Genomic DNA, 17,208 nt, shown 5'->3' on the forward strand with positions numbered 1-17,208 from the left:
CACGATCTGTCTTTATGGTGTCTTGTCTAGATCTATTTTTGGTTTTCTGTCTGCGTTTTGTCTTGTTTAAATCTGTCTGTGGTTCCCTGTCGTTAGTTTCCCTGGTGTGTCTAATTTACCCGATTGTGTTCACCTGGTGTCCCCGTGTTTTCTCCTCCCTCCTCACCTGTGTCTTGTTTGTATGATTAGTCTTGTGTCATGACTAGTTTGTCGGTGAGTGTTCTGTTTTGTCTTTGTTTATCACCTAGCCTTGAAATAAAGGAATTTTCACTTTATTCTGCATTTGGGTCCTGCCTGCTTCACACACCGTAACATCTGTACCATCAATGTGGTTGGTCCAATCGTAGTTTAGCGACCGTTACTAGGCATGGCAGGTGTGTCAGTCTTTGGGTGTTCTCCACATGTTAATATTAAAGGTGGGGTAGGTAAGTTTCAGAAACCGGCTCGAGATACACTTTTTGTTATATTCCATGGAATGCTCTTAACATCCCGATAGCAATGAATATCTTAAGTGCTTTGACAAAAAATCCATAAAAAAATGTCATCTGTAGAAGCCGTAATACTGTAAAAAGTACAACCAATCCGTTTAGCCGGGCCGGCTAAAAGGATTGGTTGTACTTTTTAGGCCATTGGATGGCCTACCTGCCTGTCAGCCTTCCATCGGGGCACAAACTTATCTCGTGCCCTCATTGGTCATGTGCGTGTTCGTGTGTGTTGGAGGAGGGGCTCTGTAAGGAAGTGGCAGATTTTCTCCGGTTGTGTATTTTCAAATTCTAGCGATCTCGAGCCGGTTTCTCAAACTTACCTACCCCACCTTTAATTAACATTCAAACCTCCAAAACTAAGACTTTTAAATAACTGCTGTTTTTTAGTCTGGAAAGAAAAAACGAGGAAGCAAACAGCCAAGTTCACTTCCTGATTGGGTCATAACTTGTCCTTCAACATCAACCTTGACTAGCAGAGGAAAATTCAATTTGGCTAACAAATTACAGGTGCTGCCGACCCTGTTGTATATGCTAGCAGCTGGCGGAAGATGTATTCTGCATTTTTATACTGCTACTAATGCAAACATGATTAGGAGGAAAGTGATGTTTGGAGCTATTTGAAACCATTTTCTTGACCTGTGGCATTAGGATAATCTGCTTCCTAGTTACAACAGCACGCCCATGCCCAGTTTACATAAACACTCATCTGATATTTGGTTTCTTAAGCGTGAAGATGATTCCTGAAACAGCTAAGCACCAATGTACCTGTACAAATGAATGCAATTGAAGACACCCATTGCCATATGATTCCGTAAAACCTGCGTTCATGCAACACATCCTGCATGATGATACTGTTAGAGTGCAAGAGGGAGTTGTTGTGTACTCACCGGTAGGCCAGAGCCAGGGCCCAGGCACTGGCAGCACAGTACAGGGAGTCCCGGACCTTGGCCTCTTTGCAGGTGGAGCATGTTTTGATGGGGAAGAGGCCAGTGGTGGGACTCTGGTAGTTCAGGATGGTTGTCTTGACTAGATAGAAAGAGACGGAGTAGAAGAGAATAGTTGTGACGCAACACCTCTTGCAAAAAGAACTATGGTATTATTACACCCAACAACATTAGTTGAAAGAACAGGGAAATCAAGTGTAATCAAGTGTAATATGGAAGCTGGCTAGGTAGTAATGCTTCATGTGATGAACATGTATGCAGCCAGTGCAGCTTTATGTCCAAAACACAATTTGTATTCACATCATTACTCAACTTACACTGAGAATGCCGTTTTTGAGAGCATGTACCTTGATGCTCCCACACACTTTGAATGACCTTCTCTAGTCTGTTTTTACTCCTACACAGGTACTGCTCTGAAGCAACATTGCTCCCATCACAAATAAGTACCAAATGCATTTTTCATCAATTTTCAGATGTTAAAGAACAGATGCGTAAAGCAAGTGTCCTTCAGCATTGCACAGTCAGCTGGCCAAGAGGCGGTCCCAGGGTCAGAGAGGACACTGTAATTGACCACCAGCATCTATTTTTTCTACTTTGTTTTTTTTTGTTGCCCAGGCTAGAATGCATTTGTGAAGTGTGGGAATCTAACTTTTACCCAGCTCCTCAAGCAGGGTTACAGCTTCCTCCTGGACCTGTGCACTTCCTCCAGCTATGCAGATATTGCCCCTGCTTCATCCTTTCATGCTTATTCACACTCCAAAAAACTACATTAAATTATGTTCAATTTGATTTAGAAAATGTTGGGCCAAGTTGTAAAATTAGGTTAACCTTCATGTAATAAAGTGATTATGAGAAAAGCTTGGTTTGTGTAGTGGAGGCATGTGCAGTTCACACTGCAAGAGTGTGATAACAGATGGATGCCTTTTCAAGATGAGAAGTGTGAGTGGTGATGTGTGAAGTGTGAATGGCAGCAGCAGAATAATACCATCAAAAGTCAAGGCAGGAAAATTGTCTTTTCTTGGCTCACCAAGGACAATCTAAAAACGAAACCATGAACAGATAAGAAAACCATCACGTCTTTCTGTATTTCTTTGATCACATGAATAGCATTTGGGATACGAAATACCTTGAATAATATCATTTGGACTAAGAGCACCATTTTTGCTCGACCAGAATATTAAAATAGTGCTGCATTAGCTAACAACAGCCAGTGTACTGTATACACAGTATGTGAATGTCGTGCAAGGCATTCACATGATAGACATGGAGTTGTACAAGATGACTTGCGTGTTATGTGCACATACTTCACCAGTAGTTTCTAGACTAACATGAAGAGATAGAGACATTTCCTTTTTGCCATTAGGGTTTTTAGGATTGAATTCAATGGAGTGTGATCAGGGGACATATCTAGAAACATTCAGAGAAAACTCTCAGAATCTGTCGAGCAACTCTCAGCAAAGTCAGGACAGAAACATTGACCTTATTGATGAGGCGTTGTTGACCCTGTTGCTAGCTATTCTATTAAAAAGGTGTAATTGATCGAGACAAATGCACCCGTATGTGATTATAGGCCTAGGATGAAATGAATTGGTCTAATTGTAGAATTGTATCTTAATTAAGGCATGGCCTAGTTCTGTTGTATGTCATTCAGTTCAAGCCATAAACATGTTCTCATGCTGATGGTTATTGTATCTATTTGCTTTCATTTCTACATGTTAATCTACCATAAACCATTTCCCTGAATTCAGTATTTTGTGAGAATATTCTCACAAGGAATACATGTTTGCACAAGCGAAACTTTATGAATAAGGCCCCTGGTCTTTAAGGTTTTCAACAAGAGAAGGAGGATTGACGTGAACTTCTACTCCGCTGAAGGAACTCAGAGCAAACTGGCTCAATTCCAGCTCCAATGGTGTTCTACGATACGGCTGACCTCTGGTCTCCCTCTGAGAGACTTCACTATGCCAACACTTATTAAACAGTTACAAAATGCAACTCTCCATGGCCTCTAGTGTTTCCGCTCTTCTGCACAGCATCAGAACGAAGAAATCAACCAAGAGAATGAAGACAATTAACCAAGAGAACGTCTTCATGTGTTTCCTCAAACATGAACTCTGAGCCCAGCATATTGCTTACATTACAGTACATTACATTTGACGCTTTTATCCAAACCCACTTACAATAAGTGCAAAAACCATAAAGATTCAAACTCTGAACAACAAGGAAAGTGTAGATATATTCACTTCAAGCAAGTCTTAACATTGTAAGGTCTGCTGAATTAGATACAAAGCCTACATTAAAAAAAAAATGCAATAATTTAATTCCCTAGGTACAATCGAAACAGATGCGTTTTCCGTCTGCAACAGATGATATGTTCCTGCAGTCCTGATCTCAATGGGGAGATCATACCACCATTGAGGAGCCCGGATAGCAAACTGGCGTGTTTTTGAGGGGTTCCTGGGTCCCTCTTGACGCCGAGCAAAGTGCACGTGCTGGAGTGTATGGTTTAACAAAGGCATGGATGTAGGAAGGGGCTGATCCCCTCACAGCTCGGCCAGCACCAGTGTCTTGAAGCATATTCTGGCAGCCAGTGAACGGAGCGAAGGAGAGGTGTAGTGTGGCAGAACTTGGGGAGGTTGAAGACCAGTCGGGCTGCAGCATTCTGAGTTAGCTGTAGAGCTCGGATGATTGCTTAAATTCATTTATTTAACAGGGACAGTGCACACTAATGAACATTTCTGTAAATGTGCCAGAGTTAGCCAAGAGGCTATTAAAAAAGGTCACCTATTATGCAAAATCCACTTTTTCATGAGATTCTGAACGTTTCAGGAAAAAAGACCCCCTCACTTTTTGTCCTGATCCATTTATATAAAAACCTGTCTGAAAATGTGGCCACTTTATGATGTCATAACGATTTGTTGGCTTGTGTAACCATTAGCCAGTAACCAACCAAGGTATAGTATAATAGGGGACCTTTAAAATACCAATGGTTAGTTGTTTTGAAAAAATACCAATACTTGACTTGAGATGTGTATACATTACATGCACTTAAATAACCACGTTAGGTTGGTAATTAGAGAACATGTTGACATGCAGGATAGGGGAGGCAGTGGGTTGTGCGTTGGTGTTGGGATCAGGGGACCACAGGTTCAAACCCCACTGCAGTCAGCATGTCGTTGTGTCCCTGAGACACTTCACCCCAAATTGCTCCTGTGAGGATTGTCCACAGTACTGAGTATGCAAGTCGCTTTGGATAAAAGCGTCTATCAAGTAACATGTCATGTAATGTAATGTATAGTAACCTGGGTATTGTAAAAGCTCATATACATGCAATGCAGTATGTCAGTTATCAGATGTCTATCCCTAATTATGTTGGAATCATTAGTTTGTCTTAAGCCTTGGTTGTAGGATGTGTAAACAAATTGTCAGATTACTTCTATTCCCTACCCCAAACACAGGAACAAGCTTTATCTCACAAAGCCGCTATCGTAGCTGTCAAATCTTAGTCTTGGTATGGTTTTGATTTGGTTTGTTAGTGTTTGAAAGTGTCAGAATCACAGTTCCAACAACCGGCTAGTTTTTATAAATGTTCATAGCATCGAGAAACATTGATAACATCAGGATAGCAGAACATCTACACATCTTGAAAGTCGACCAGACTGAATATGATTGCACTTGGGCAACATAAAAAAGACTATTTCTCACATCTGAATGTGGAAGTTAGAGGTTTGGATTACTTGAAGCCGATGCAGAAGCACTTTTAATGGATTGCCTTATTGGAAGCTAATGTACCTGCTGGAATCTTGCTGTTCTGAAGTTGTTTATTGTTGGTTGATTGCACTTATTGTTAGTTGCTTCGGACAGTGGCAACTGAATGATATGTTATAATAATGACAAATATTGTAAACCATCACAACTTTTACCCATTTTCAATAAGAAACGGCACCGTTTTAATTGGGTAATTTGTAATTAAAAAGATTATTAGTCATGTTGGTTGGGTCACACAAACGATTATATTGAAATATGAGGCAGTTTCTATTTAGACATTGAAGACATTGATAAGCAAGTTCAGCCAAGCATCTGAACAACTGGGGTGGAACCAATTGTCCACACTTCTTGAGACCTGAATACCACTGGATCAATGCTTACTGTAGGGTGACGTAGGTTCAACATCAAAACACATTTGAATCCCTGCTTTACAGTGCCAGAATCAGGTTCTGTTCTACTCATTATTTTAGTGTTAATGGATGGGCAGGGAAGCTCTACAGCAAGTAATGACCATGGTCATTTCTTTGGGAATAAGGGAGATGTTTTTCCCGCCTGGGGTTGTGGCTGTGAATATCTGGCTGCACTAAATGGATGAGCAATGAGCACTAAGATGGTTAAAGTTCAACAAAGTTCACTCTAGGCATTAGCTACAGAGGACAGATCAACGGATGGAGGCTCTTAATGTGAACAGAACGGAGGCCTCCAATAATATATGCTGAAATATTACATACTCAAACAGAACAGCCTCAGGGAAAGTAATCCATCTGTTTCAAACACACACGCACATTCTCCTTTCCTGCAGAGGTCCCCTCACCGAGGACTAATCTGTCTGGAGGGATCACTTCATTTTTCATCAGAACATTATGCCGGTGCAAATGACGGGGACATCCATTCTGCACTGTCGTTCATTACAGAGCTAAGGAGAGACGGAGAGGAAGAGACTGATGGAGAGGGACGATGGAAGAGACAGAGATGAGGGAAAGAGAGATAGAGGGGATGGGGAAAAGAGGAGGGATGTGAGTGAAAGGAGTGAAAGTAATAAGCACTGGGGGAACGACGGGGGCAGGAATGTCACTCTATCTGAATAGACACAATATATGTGTATGTGCATGTTTATGTGTGTATTGTGTATGTGTCAATTGAAGGTGACAGTGTAGTTAGTGATGAGATACAGAGGTTGATGGGGTGAATTAAGTGGAATATTAATAAACCTGTCAGCAACTCCACCTCTATGTATCACATTGATTAAGTGCACACCTACATGCATGGACATGTGAAGAGACTGATGACTAGTCTCAGGTCTCCTAGTGTACGACTTATTAAAGTGAATGCCAAGCTTGTAAAGGTTAACCCTGACTACAGAATGGCCCATGCACGTTTGTGCCCTTGTAAGGACAAAGTAAATGGAATGTAAACACGCACGCAGACACACCGAACACATTCATCTTTGGGCACAGGTTCATCTTGAATACGGCTATATCGAGTTATGCAGGAATAAGTCCCAAAACCTTGAAATTAGTTAGTATTTCAAGTCCATGGTTTTTTGTATGAGTTTTTTGGTAGATGCCCTAAACAAGTCCAAAGAAACTATGTGTCTAAAAAACTGTGGTTCAAACAAGTGAATAAATGAGACTACTAAACGTCATCGTGCCAAACATTAGCCGCCTTAAGCCTAGCAGTGGTGAAGTAAAGTCACGCAACCTTAATGTAGTTTGTTTATAGCTTGACATTAGCTTTTTACTTCTGGCAATTGCCTTGATGCTTCAACAATAAAAAGTGGTGTTTATTCGTGGAAATGATCCTGCTGAACAAAACGTGTTGGTATCCTAACCCTTTGTTTGCCACAGAACTGCTTTTCAGCTATAACCCAAGATCAAATGGAACAATCCCATTGCTTTTAGTCCAGGGACCCCTTGGGATCCATCAGTGGTGAACCGTCAGGGCCTTCAAGGTATTCAGAGAACACTCAGATAAAACAAACAAAAAAATCGATTTAATTATATAAATAAAAGGGGGGTACAGAAGGTCCAGTTGTGATAGACACGGTTCGCCACTGGGATCCATACAAAACTAGTCCTACAAAAACATGCAATTCCAGCTCCACTCTATTAGGCGTGCATGTAGCATCTGACAGGCTGTAAGATGTATTGCTGATTACACTCAACTGGAAAGAGCTGGTCATCCACAAATCTATGAACTGTTCTAGAAAGCTACAGCTGTCCTTAAAGGTGGGGTAGGTAAGTTTGAGAAACCGGCTCGAGATACACTTTTTGTTATATTCCATGGAATGCTCTTAACATCCCGATAGCAATGAATATCTCAAGTGCTTTGACAAAAAATCCATTAAAAAATGTCATCTGTGGAAGCCGTAGTACTGTAAAAAGCACAACCAATCATATGAGCCGGCCCGGCTAAAGTAACTGGAGGCCTACCTGCCTGTCAGCCTTCCATCTGTGCACAAACTTATCTCGTGCCCTCATTGGTCATGTGCGTGTCCGTTCGTGTTGGAGGAGGGGCTCTGTAAGGAAGTGGCAGATTTTTTCCGGCTGTGTATTTTCAAATTCTAGCGCACTCGAGCTGGTTTCTCCAAAATGACCTACCCCACCTTTAAAGTACAGTATCTCGTTTTTATCAAGTGTATGTTATGCTCATCAAAGGTTTCACTTCAATTCTCTAGGATTATAAATATTAAATTATCTGTCAGTTTATGGCAATTGCATGATTCTTAAAAAAAGATTTAAGAACCATGATACTTGGCAAACACTTTGCAAACATAGGTTATCATGGGGTGACAGCTATTAAAAAAAGGGAATGATAACATACAATTCGTCTTAAAATACGTTTTTAAAAAAGTCAAATAAGCAAGCCAGTGTTTGTAGGTCTCCCACATAACAGTCATTGTTATAGTTGTTAGTGCAATTCATGCAAAAAACGCTACACTAACATTTTCTTAAAGTTAACTGAAGTTTAACTTGACAGCATTATAAGCATTTCAAAATAAACTGTCGTCCTCTGAAATATGTTTCCTTTTCTCATTAATCTATTTCTCTGCTTTACAATATGGTAAATCTTCTCTTTCTATCTTTATAGATACATTTATGTCAAATGTATTTTACAGATGAGCCCAGGATGAAATGAGTTGTGGAGCTCTCATTTAATTTAGAATTGTAAAGGACTCAAAGTTTCATCATCTTCTGCAGTTCTGCGGAAGTGATCATTAGACGCAGAGCATAAATGATGAGAGTGCTGTTCAGCCTCACGCTGCAAGTTTCTCTGGATGCAAATCAACTGTTGTTGGGAGTTTTCTGCCAAGCCATCCATCAAGCTAATGTCCCACTAAATCAGCAGCTAATGTCTCAGGCGCACACAGTCTGCTCTTTTACAACGGGCCATTTCACTGCAGCGACAGGGTGCAGAAAATGAGAGCAGATGAGAGATAGATTGAAAAGGGAAATAAATAAAGAGATGAAAGATAGATAATGTACGATCATATCTGTACAGTAGCACTGCAGATGCTCCAGGAGAAAATACACTAACTGTGAGTTCTTTGTGCGTGGAAGTCTCAACAGCAACTTCTGTTCTGCTGACCCTGTCATAATAATAATAATAATAATGGGTTCCATTTATAAAGCACTTCATATTTGAATTCAAATCCCGAAGTGCTACAAGTAGTGAACATGAACAGTATAAATAAACATTACACAAAACGGTAGAATTAATAAAAAAGCAATAAAAAAAAAATAAAAAAAAATAAAAGGGTGATAAAAATGTCTAGGCAAAGGCTCTTTTGAAGAGATGTGTTTTGAGGCCTTTTTTAAAAGCCTCCACGGTCTGTGGTGCTCTCATTTGGTCTGGGAGAACATTCCACAGGCTGGGAGCAGCCGAGCAGAAGGCCCGGTCTCCCATAGTACGGAGCTTAGTCCTGGGGGGTTTGAGGAAATTGGAGTTGCTGGAACGGGTGGTCCGCAAGGAGGTATGGGGGGTGAGGAGTTCCTTGAGGTAGGGAGGGGCAGTTCCATGGACACACTGGTGGGTGAGGACGGAGACCTTGAATTCGATCCTCAGTTCCACGGGTAGCCAGTGTAGTGCTTTAAGGATGGGGGTGATGTGATCATATTTGCGCACCCTCATCAGGATCCTAGCAGCGCTGTTCTGAATGTACTGGAGCTTTTGGATGCTTTTGTTAGGGATCCCGATGAGGAGTGCATTGCAGTAGTCCAGCCTGGAGGAGACAAAGGCATGGACCAGCTTTTCGGCATCAGACAGAGTGAGTGTGGGGCAGAGTTTGGCGATGTTCCTGAGGTGATAAAAGGAGTTCTTGCACAGCTGTTTAATGTGGGGCTCAAAGGTCAGATGGGCGTCCATTTTAACACCCAGGTTGGTGACTATTGAGGAGAGGGTAATGTCCTGGCCGGAGAAGGTGATGGTGGTGATGGTGGATTACCGAACCTGGTGTGGGGTGCCAACTATAATGGCTTCGGTCTTGGAGCCTGTATCTCCTCCAGGCAGGCAGTGAGTGTGGGTGAAGGCAGGGCTGCAGAGGAGGTAGGGTTGATCCTGAGGTACAGTTGGGTGTCATCAGCGTAGCAATGGAATGATACTCCATGTCGGCTGATGATAGAGCCAAGGGGGAGCATGGAGAGTGTGAAGAGGGTGGGGCCGAGAACTGATCCTTGAGGGACACCACAGGTGATGTTGTGGGTACCCAACTCTGCCTCGCCCAAGGAGACGTACTCTGTTCTCCCGGTGAGGTATGATCTGAACCAGTCAAGGGGAGAGTCAGAGAGTCCGATGGTGGAGTGCAGACGATGGAGGAGGATGCCATGATCGACGGTGTCGAAAGCTGCAGTGAGATCGAGGAGGATGAGGAGAGAGGGAGAGCCAGCATCAGCCGTCATCAGTAGGTCATTGGTGACCCTGACCAGGGCAGTTTATGTGCTGTGGCCTGAGCGGAAACCAGACTGGAATTTCTCAAATAAGTTTTTGGAGTTTAGGTGGTCCTGGAGCTGAGCAGCAACTAGTTTTTCCAGCACTTTTGATAGAAAAGGAAGGTTGGAAATGGGTCTGTAGTTAGCTAGCACTCCCGGGTCAAGGGAGGGTTTTTTGAGATGAGGTTTGATGACAGCGGTTTTTAGGGCAGAGGGGACATGGCCAGCCTGGAGTGAGAGGTTTACGATCTTAGTGATCATGGGGCTCATGGTACAGATGTACGATTTTACAAGAGCTGACGGAAGGGGGTCCAGGACACAGGTGGAGGGCTTCATCCTCCTAACGATGCCCTCAACCTCTCGCTGAGAGATGTCCGTGAAACAGCGAAGAGGCTGGGTTGTCCCAGGCTGTGGGTCAGCAGTTGTAACTGGAGGTGCAGAGGGGCTAGAGAGGAGGGAGCGGATAGTATCAACTTTGTTAGTGAAGAAGGCGGCAAAGTTGCCACACGGCTTCTCATTGGAGTCGGAGTGTAGAGGACTTTGGGGTTTGAGGAGGTGGTTTATGGTGGAGAAGAGTTGCTTGGAGTTTCCAGTACTGTTGTTGATGAGGGAGGAGTAGTACTGGGACCGTGCATCTCTGAGGGACTGTGCATAGGCCTTCTGGTGTTCATGATAGGCTAACCGGTGAACAGTGAGTCCTGAGGCCTTGAGCCGCCGCTCAAGGACACGCCCAGCTGTCTTCATTCTCCGCAGTTCGCCGGTGTACCAAGGGGCTGAGCGCGAGAAGGTGACCATCCTGGTTTTGAGGGGGGCGTGCAGATCAAGGAGACTCTTAAGGGACTGGTTGTAATATGCAACTGACTCACTTACTGATGAGAAGTTGGCGGAAGAAAGATGCTGGAGGTCCAGGGTCATGGTGTCCGGGTTGATGTTCCTCAGGTTCCCGAAGCGGATTTGGCGTTTGGGCTTGCTGAGTGGGGATTGGAAAGAGAGCTCCATAGAGATGGTCTTGTGGTCAGACACCCCCAGGTCATACACTAGCAGATTGCTGATGGGGGCGGAGTTTGTGATGACCAGGTCGAGTGTGTGGCCCTTGGCGTGTGTGGGGACATTAACATGCTGTGTCAGTTGAGGCAGTCCAGAAGTAGCAGAAACTCAGTGCCAAAGTGGCAGGAGGGGGAGTCGACGTGAATATTAAAATCTCCAAGTATGATAATATTGGCAGAGGTTGTGCATAGCGTAGTGAGAAGGTCTTGTATCTCTGGGATGAAGGCTGAGTTGGGTTTGGGTGGCCGGTAGATCAGAAGTATTGTCAGGGCAAAGGGGGGTTTACATTTAAATGCAAGGCATTCAAAAGAGGACAATACAGGCAGGGGCAGGAGTAACAGTTCCAATTCCTTTCGGTAGATGACAGCTTGGCCTCCACCACGACCAGTGCTGCGGGCTTTCTCCAAGTAGCTGTAGCCAGGAGGGCAAGCTTCATTGAGGGTGGAGTAAACCTCTGGCTGATGCCAGGTTTCCGTGAGGCACATGAAGTCCATTTTCTCATCAGAGATGTGGTCATGAATGAAGGATGCTTTATTACTGAGGGATTGTGTATTCAGAAGTTCTATTTTGGCTTTGGAAGATGTGGTGAATCTCGGTAGGGGCCGGAGTAGGCTGTAATCCACTCCACGTTTTCCAGACTCCTTCGTGTGTGGCGATCTCGCGATGCTCTCCGTGTATTCATGCAGTGGTCTCGCAATGTTTCTGGCGCGATTTGACCCCGCCATGAACGGGCTCTGATGACGCGTCAGATGTGCGGCACGACGGCAGACAGAGTGGATGGATGGCATATCTGTAACTCCGTGCTGGGAATATACAGTTTGTCTTCTTCTTGGGCTTCGGTGGATATAGCGAGGCCGACGAAGAAGTCCAAGTTGTTTAATGACTGAGGTGCCGGTTGGAGCGTTGGAGTGGTTGAAGCTCAGGAGTTCATAATGTTGCCTGCAATATAACATCTGTGACATGAAGTCAAATGAAATTAAAGACAAATGCAGTGTCCATAAAAACACAACAACAAAATGCTGACAGACTAGCATCAGCTCACAAAGAAAGTTTGACTCAATAAAGCAATAGTTCAACTTAAAAGGGACTCTCTTTCTGAGAGTTGGATGAGAAGCCTAGCTAGTATAGCCGAGTAGGTCAAATACAAATAGTGACAATACCTTACTCCCCCTAAAACTAAACATGTATTATTTTACAATTATTTGTGTGGTTTTTTTGGGGTTGCAAAATGCTTAGCCATTTATTTGAGTGTTGAGCACTTCAGTGCACATATTTGTGATTAACAATCAAGAAGAGATGTAATATGCTAAACATAATTGATTGAAACCAAGAAAACACATTTATTTTACAGTCCATTAATTTAACCTTGTTAAATGTACTTTAAATATATGGAGGTTATTCCCTATCTTTATTCAAGAGAGTGTTCTTTCAATTTGAGAGCATCATTTATTGATTTCATGTTCAGATTTTGTCTTTCTTTCAGTCAAACCCTGTCCTTGCATTTAGATCTGCTCTGCTTCTGCTCAAACTGCACGCTTGCACTCAGATATATTGCTGCTTACAGATTTCCTGTTTTCCACTTTAAAACCTTCTCCTCGCACTCAGGCTGCTTCTGTGCGCTTAGATTTTTTCTGTGCAAAAACCATTTCAAAATCCCTCAACCAATAGGAGGCCAGGTGAAGTGTCGTCTTGCTGGCGCGTTCGCTTTACTTATTAAAGCGTCCCGTAAGGGATTCTTTAACCAGGTTTATATAAACTCCCTCCACGGCTTTACTAAATGCAGTCTACTTCACTTGCTTTATTTACGACTTTTTATTTTAATGGTACTATTAACGTTAACTTTACTTCCTGCAAATTCATTTGGTAGTCATATTTGCGGCACATCTATGATAATAACTGGCTTTCAAGTGTTGTACATTACGTGAACACTGTTGCTAGGCAACTGACAACAAAATGTGTTTCTTTTTTTCTTAGTGATTTCATTGTTTAGGAAAGGGGAAATGTAATAAAAGAAGTAAAGTCATTTTTGTATTTAAGATCGTATGTTGCCCTCACCACATTTGCTTCAGAGAAATGCACAATAAATTGTGTAACATGAACTGTACCTATACTTAGTAAGGGAAACATATGATCTTAAATTAGAAATGACATGAAGAAAAGTTATATTTCTCCATTCCTAAACAATGAAATAACTAAGACAAAAAGATACATATTTTGACAGGGTTTGAATACAAAATCTGAATGTGAAATCAATCAATTGTGCTCTCAAATTGAAACAACACGCTCTTGAATAAAGATAGGGAATAACCTCCATATAAATACAGCACATTTTCAGCAGTTATGCAAATGTAAAAGGTATTATGTTGAGTATTTCATATTTGCATATTTGTCAAATGAAAATGTGACTAAAGCCGTTCCACAAAAAAAGCAAATCTCAAAACAAATGTCATGTTAGTATGATTACATTTAAATCTCACATTTTAAATTAACTGTCTCTTTTACTTCAGTGTCAGAAATGTTACTTTTCGTCACAGTTTGTATTGTTATTCGTTTGCTTCTTAAACAAAATCCATAACTATGTAATCAATATGTCAAGAACAAGGTCTGTTTTGTTATTCACAGTTAGATTACTCTTATTAAAACAATCAGGGCAACCTTTATACTCTTCCTTCATTCTCTTATGATTACAGGCTATCTGCAAATATAATGTATTGAGATACAGATAACCCCAAATACAAGACACTTGAACAAAATGGACTGATTTAAATGGCTAAACATTGCAAAAGAGTGTGGGGAATTGAAACAAATTAAAAACAAAGTGAAGACAAAAACAGCTTAGGCAACCTTATGTTTTGCAAAAAATCTTATAATAATGACTAGAAAAGTATAAAAAAAAGTGTTTTCTCCATTCCTTAATCGGTGTGAGCCAGACGGCAGAGCGATAGCGCCTTCTGCCTCCAGTATTATCAGGAAGGAGTCAATGGAGTGTGGCCATATTGCCACATAAATAAGAAACCATAGAGAGGTTGGGGAATGAATGAAGAGGGGAGAAAAGGAGAGGGATGGAGTTCAACTTTCACTCTTTTCTAAAGGACATCCCTATCACAACAGCATCGCCGCTTAATGCTGGTTATACAACAAAGAAAGAGAAAGGAGGAAACACGGAACTGGTTTGATTTGTCATTGTCACGCCATGCCTCACCCATCCACCTCTTTTCTCCCTGAAACTAACAGAAAGCAGGTGTATTGGTTTGGCAGGCAGGCCTGGGTGCACCCGATAACAATGTTGGCTTTGTTCCCTCGCTAGGATTGGACAAGCGCTTGCAGCCGCCACACAACACAACAATTAAACAAGCCCAATGTCCTACGCTGCGTTCTCGACACACTGCAATCTGGCGGATGCTTTTTTTCTCCGTAAATCTATGGGGTTTCCACGCAGCTGATGCTGGAGGCTACGCTGCGCTCGCTGATAGTAGCAAATCAGTTCCAACTGAGAGCTACACCTGTTGCACATTAAGCTCTGTTTATTGTCTTCTGTCTTTTCATTTCCAAACACACATTCACATGCACCCTAATGGATACACAGACGCAATAAACTGACGGCATACAACACATACACGTGCCCTTCATCAGGGCAGACCAATGGGCTGTGTCATATCTGCCAGGAGAGTGTTCATGTGAGAAAATGGTGCATCCAGCCCGGAACATAACCTTCCACACGGGACGCATTACCACTCCACAGCTGGGTTAGAGGAGCTATCTGCCTCTTAACTGTTCACTGCTGGCAGAAGCTGTTTCTTAGAGTCTCATGTAAACCCGTGGCCTGAGATGAACCCTAACCAAAAGGTGGGATTTGCATCATGCTTTTTCTTTGTAATGAACATTAGTAAACACAAAAATGTTTCTAAAATATAAAGGAAAGTATAATAAGCGATTGGGAAACACAATTTATTCTGAAGGAAGAAGAAAGGAAATCCCTATATATCCACATTTGTATAGGGGTTTGATAAATCGTTCCCTTGAAGGCTGTGTGTCATTTTAAGTAGTGACAATTATTAATGACGAAGAGCATGTACTGTAAATAAAACATCCCTTCATGCAGTATTCTTTTTAGTTACAAGATGACAACTTATAATGTGAAGTTAATTTGGGCTGCTATGCTTTACAGAACAAAAAGATGACAAAGCAGATGAGGATTCAGACTACCAGCAGGTAAGCATGAGGAGTGTTGTATGGTTGATAACTATCAAGGAATAATTTCCCACATAATTATTAAAATGGAAGGTCAGCATCTCTTCTCTGAATAATTTGTTTAACTTAGAAGTAGGCTAAGAAACAACCTATGTGTTTTCTTTGTTTTCCTATGAATTCAAAGTAACTACATTATTTGTTAAACGTTTGCTGCAAAGTAAGGAAACCCGGATATAAACCTAATGTTGCTGTTCTTTAAAGAAATTATTCAGGTGAGAATTCTTATAAAAAAAAACCTGTGCAATGTCTGTGCAATTACCTGCAATCCTACTTCTTCACGTTTTGTGGCTCTCAGCTCTTTTTGAATGACCTGCTCTAATTTGGATTTAACTAATGACTTGCCGAACAGAGCATCAGTGATTTTTCTTTAACACCACGACCTGACTGTGACTGTCTGAGGCATTTACCTCGACTATTCCTAGTTGAAACACGCTGGGACATGCTGCTCTATTACCGCAAAGCGAACACACAATGTGATCGATCGATCTGAAGAATCCTCAAGCGTCTTGGCTTGTGTTTAGTTTACCTTTGGTGCAAAATGCTGACGGTCCCTTTAGCCTAGTTTGAACAACCTTTAAGGTGCAACTCTGTGAAATATCTTCTGGAGAAAATACGATATAGGTCATCTTAAAAAAGCTCCTAGTTCAAGTTCTTCTTTTGTTCTATCATCATTTAAATGAGCCAGGAAGAAAAGTGGTCGTGTATTTCAGTTTTTTTACAGTGCGCCATAGCAGAAATGTTAAACCCTAACCCTGACCCAGTTCAGATCTTCCTGCGGTACTCTTGTTTTTTTTTGGACTTCAACTGGAGCAACTGAGAAAATCCAATAGTGTGTTCACAGTTGCACAATCACTGATCACTGATCCTCTGGGACAGCATCCTGTGCCGTATTCCCAGAATTCAACAGCCAGATGCTACACAGGGTCCTGCTGCGGAACTGAGAACAAGTGACTGCTGCTACCTGTATTGATTTTACTTGGATTTTATATATATATATATATATATAGTGCTGCGTACCGGTACGCCGAACCGGTACTGGACTTGTAAACATTTTTGGTTCAAGTCCGGTTAAAACCGGAACGTCGGGAACCAGTACTTGGACTCGCAAAAAAACTAGCACTTACGTATATTCTCCTTTTTGTTCTAAACCATCTAAAACCTTCCATAGATCGAGACATTTGCGCTGAGAAAAGACGAAAAACATTGTGTCGGCTTCTGATATGGCGGCCATTACTGAACTCACGAAGTCTCGCAAAATATCGCAACTGCTCGCGAGATCTGTGTGACGTCAAGGGAAGCTAGCGATGTGATTGGCTTAGACATAGTGGACAGCGTGGGCTGCTGGTCGCCATATTGGAAGTGTAGCCAACTCCTTTAGTTTGGTTTACGGCGTCACGGCCCGGGTCATGTAAACACAATGCTGCGGGGCTTTAAAGGATTTAGGCTCAGTCAGCTCAGGGACTGTTTGGTTACTTTAGTTTGGTAAATGAAATAAATGTTTGAACTTTGTAGTAGTTCACTGTAGTTGCTGTCATAAGTCATTTGTAGACTAAGTGGCAAAAAGTGTTTTTTTTACATTTGTACTTTGTAGAGAAATGTAGACACAAGTTGGAAGGGAGCACAATAAACCTGACGAGTTTGAATTTGAGTTGATTATGAGCTTCTTTTCAATTGATAATTAGCTCACAATAAGTTCACTTCAGTTTCTCACACAACTTGACACAAGCCATGGGTTCAGGTCCGGACTTATAAGTCCGAACCTGAACCTCTGGACTTGAGTCCGGA

General features: G+C 42.1%; 1 protein-coding gene across 3 annotated transcripts in view; it reads right to left on the minus strand.

Annotated features, from left to right (window-relative positions):
- The window catches only part of phkb (phosphorylase kinase, beta), a 200,326-nt gene that overhangs the window by 173,963 nt on the left and 9,155 nt on the right, over positions 1–17,208 (minus strand). For all 3 annotated transcript variants that reach the window (XM_034105177.1, XM_034105160.1, XM_034105169.1), the window contains one exon: positions 1,373–1,511. In XM_034105177.1, the coding sequence (XP_033961068.1) occupies positions 1,373–1,511 (139 nt within the window). The remainder of the gene's footprint in view (positions 1–1,372; positions 1,512–17,208) is intronic.

This window comes from Pseudochaenichthys georgianus, chromosome 3 (assembly GCF_902827115.2).
Source record: "Pseudochaenichthys georgianus chromosome 3, fPseGeo1.2, whole genome shotgun sequence".
Classification (NCBI taxonomy): domain Eukaryota; kingdom Metazoa; phylum Chordata; class Actinopteri; order Perciformes; family Channichthyidae; genus Pseudochaenichthys; species Pseudochaenichthys georgianus.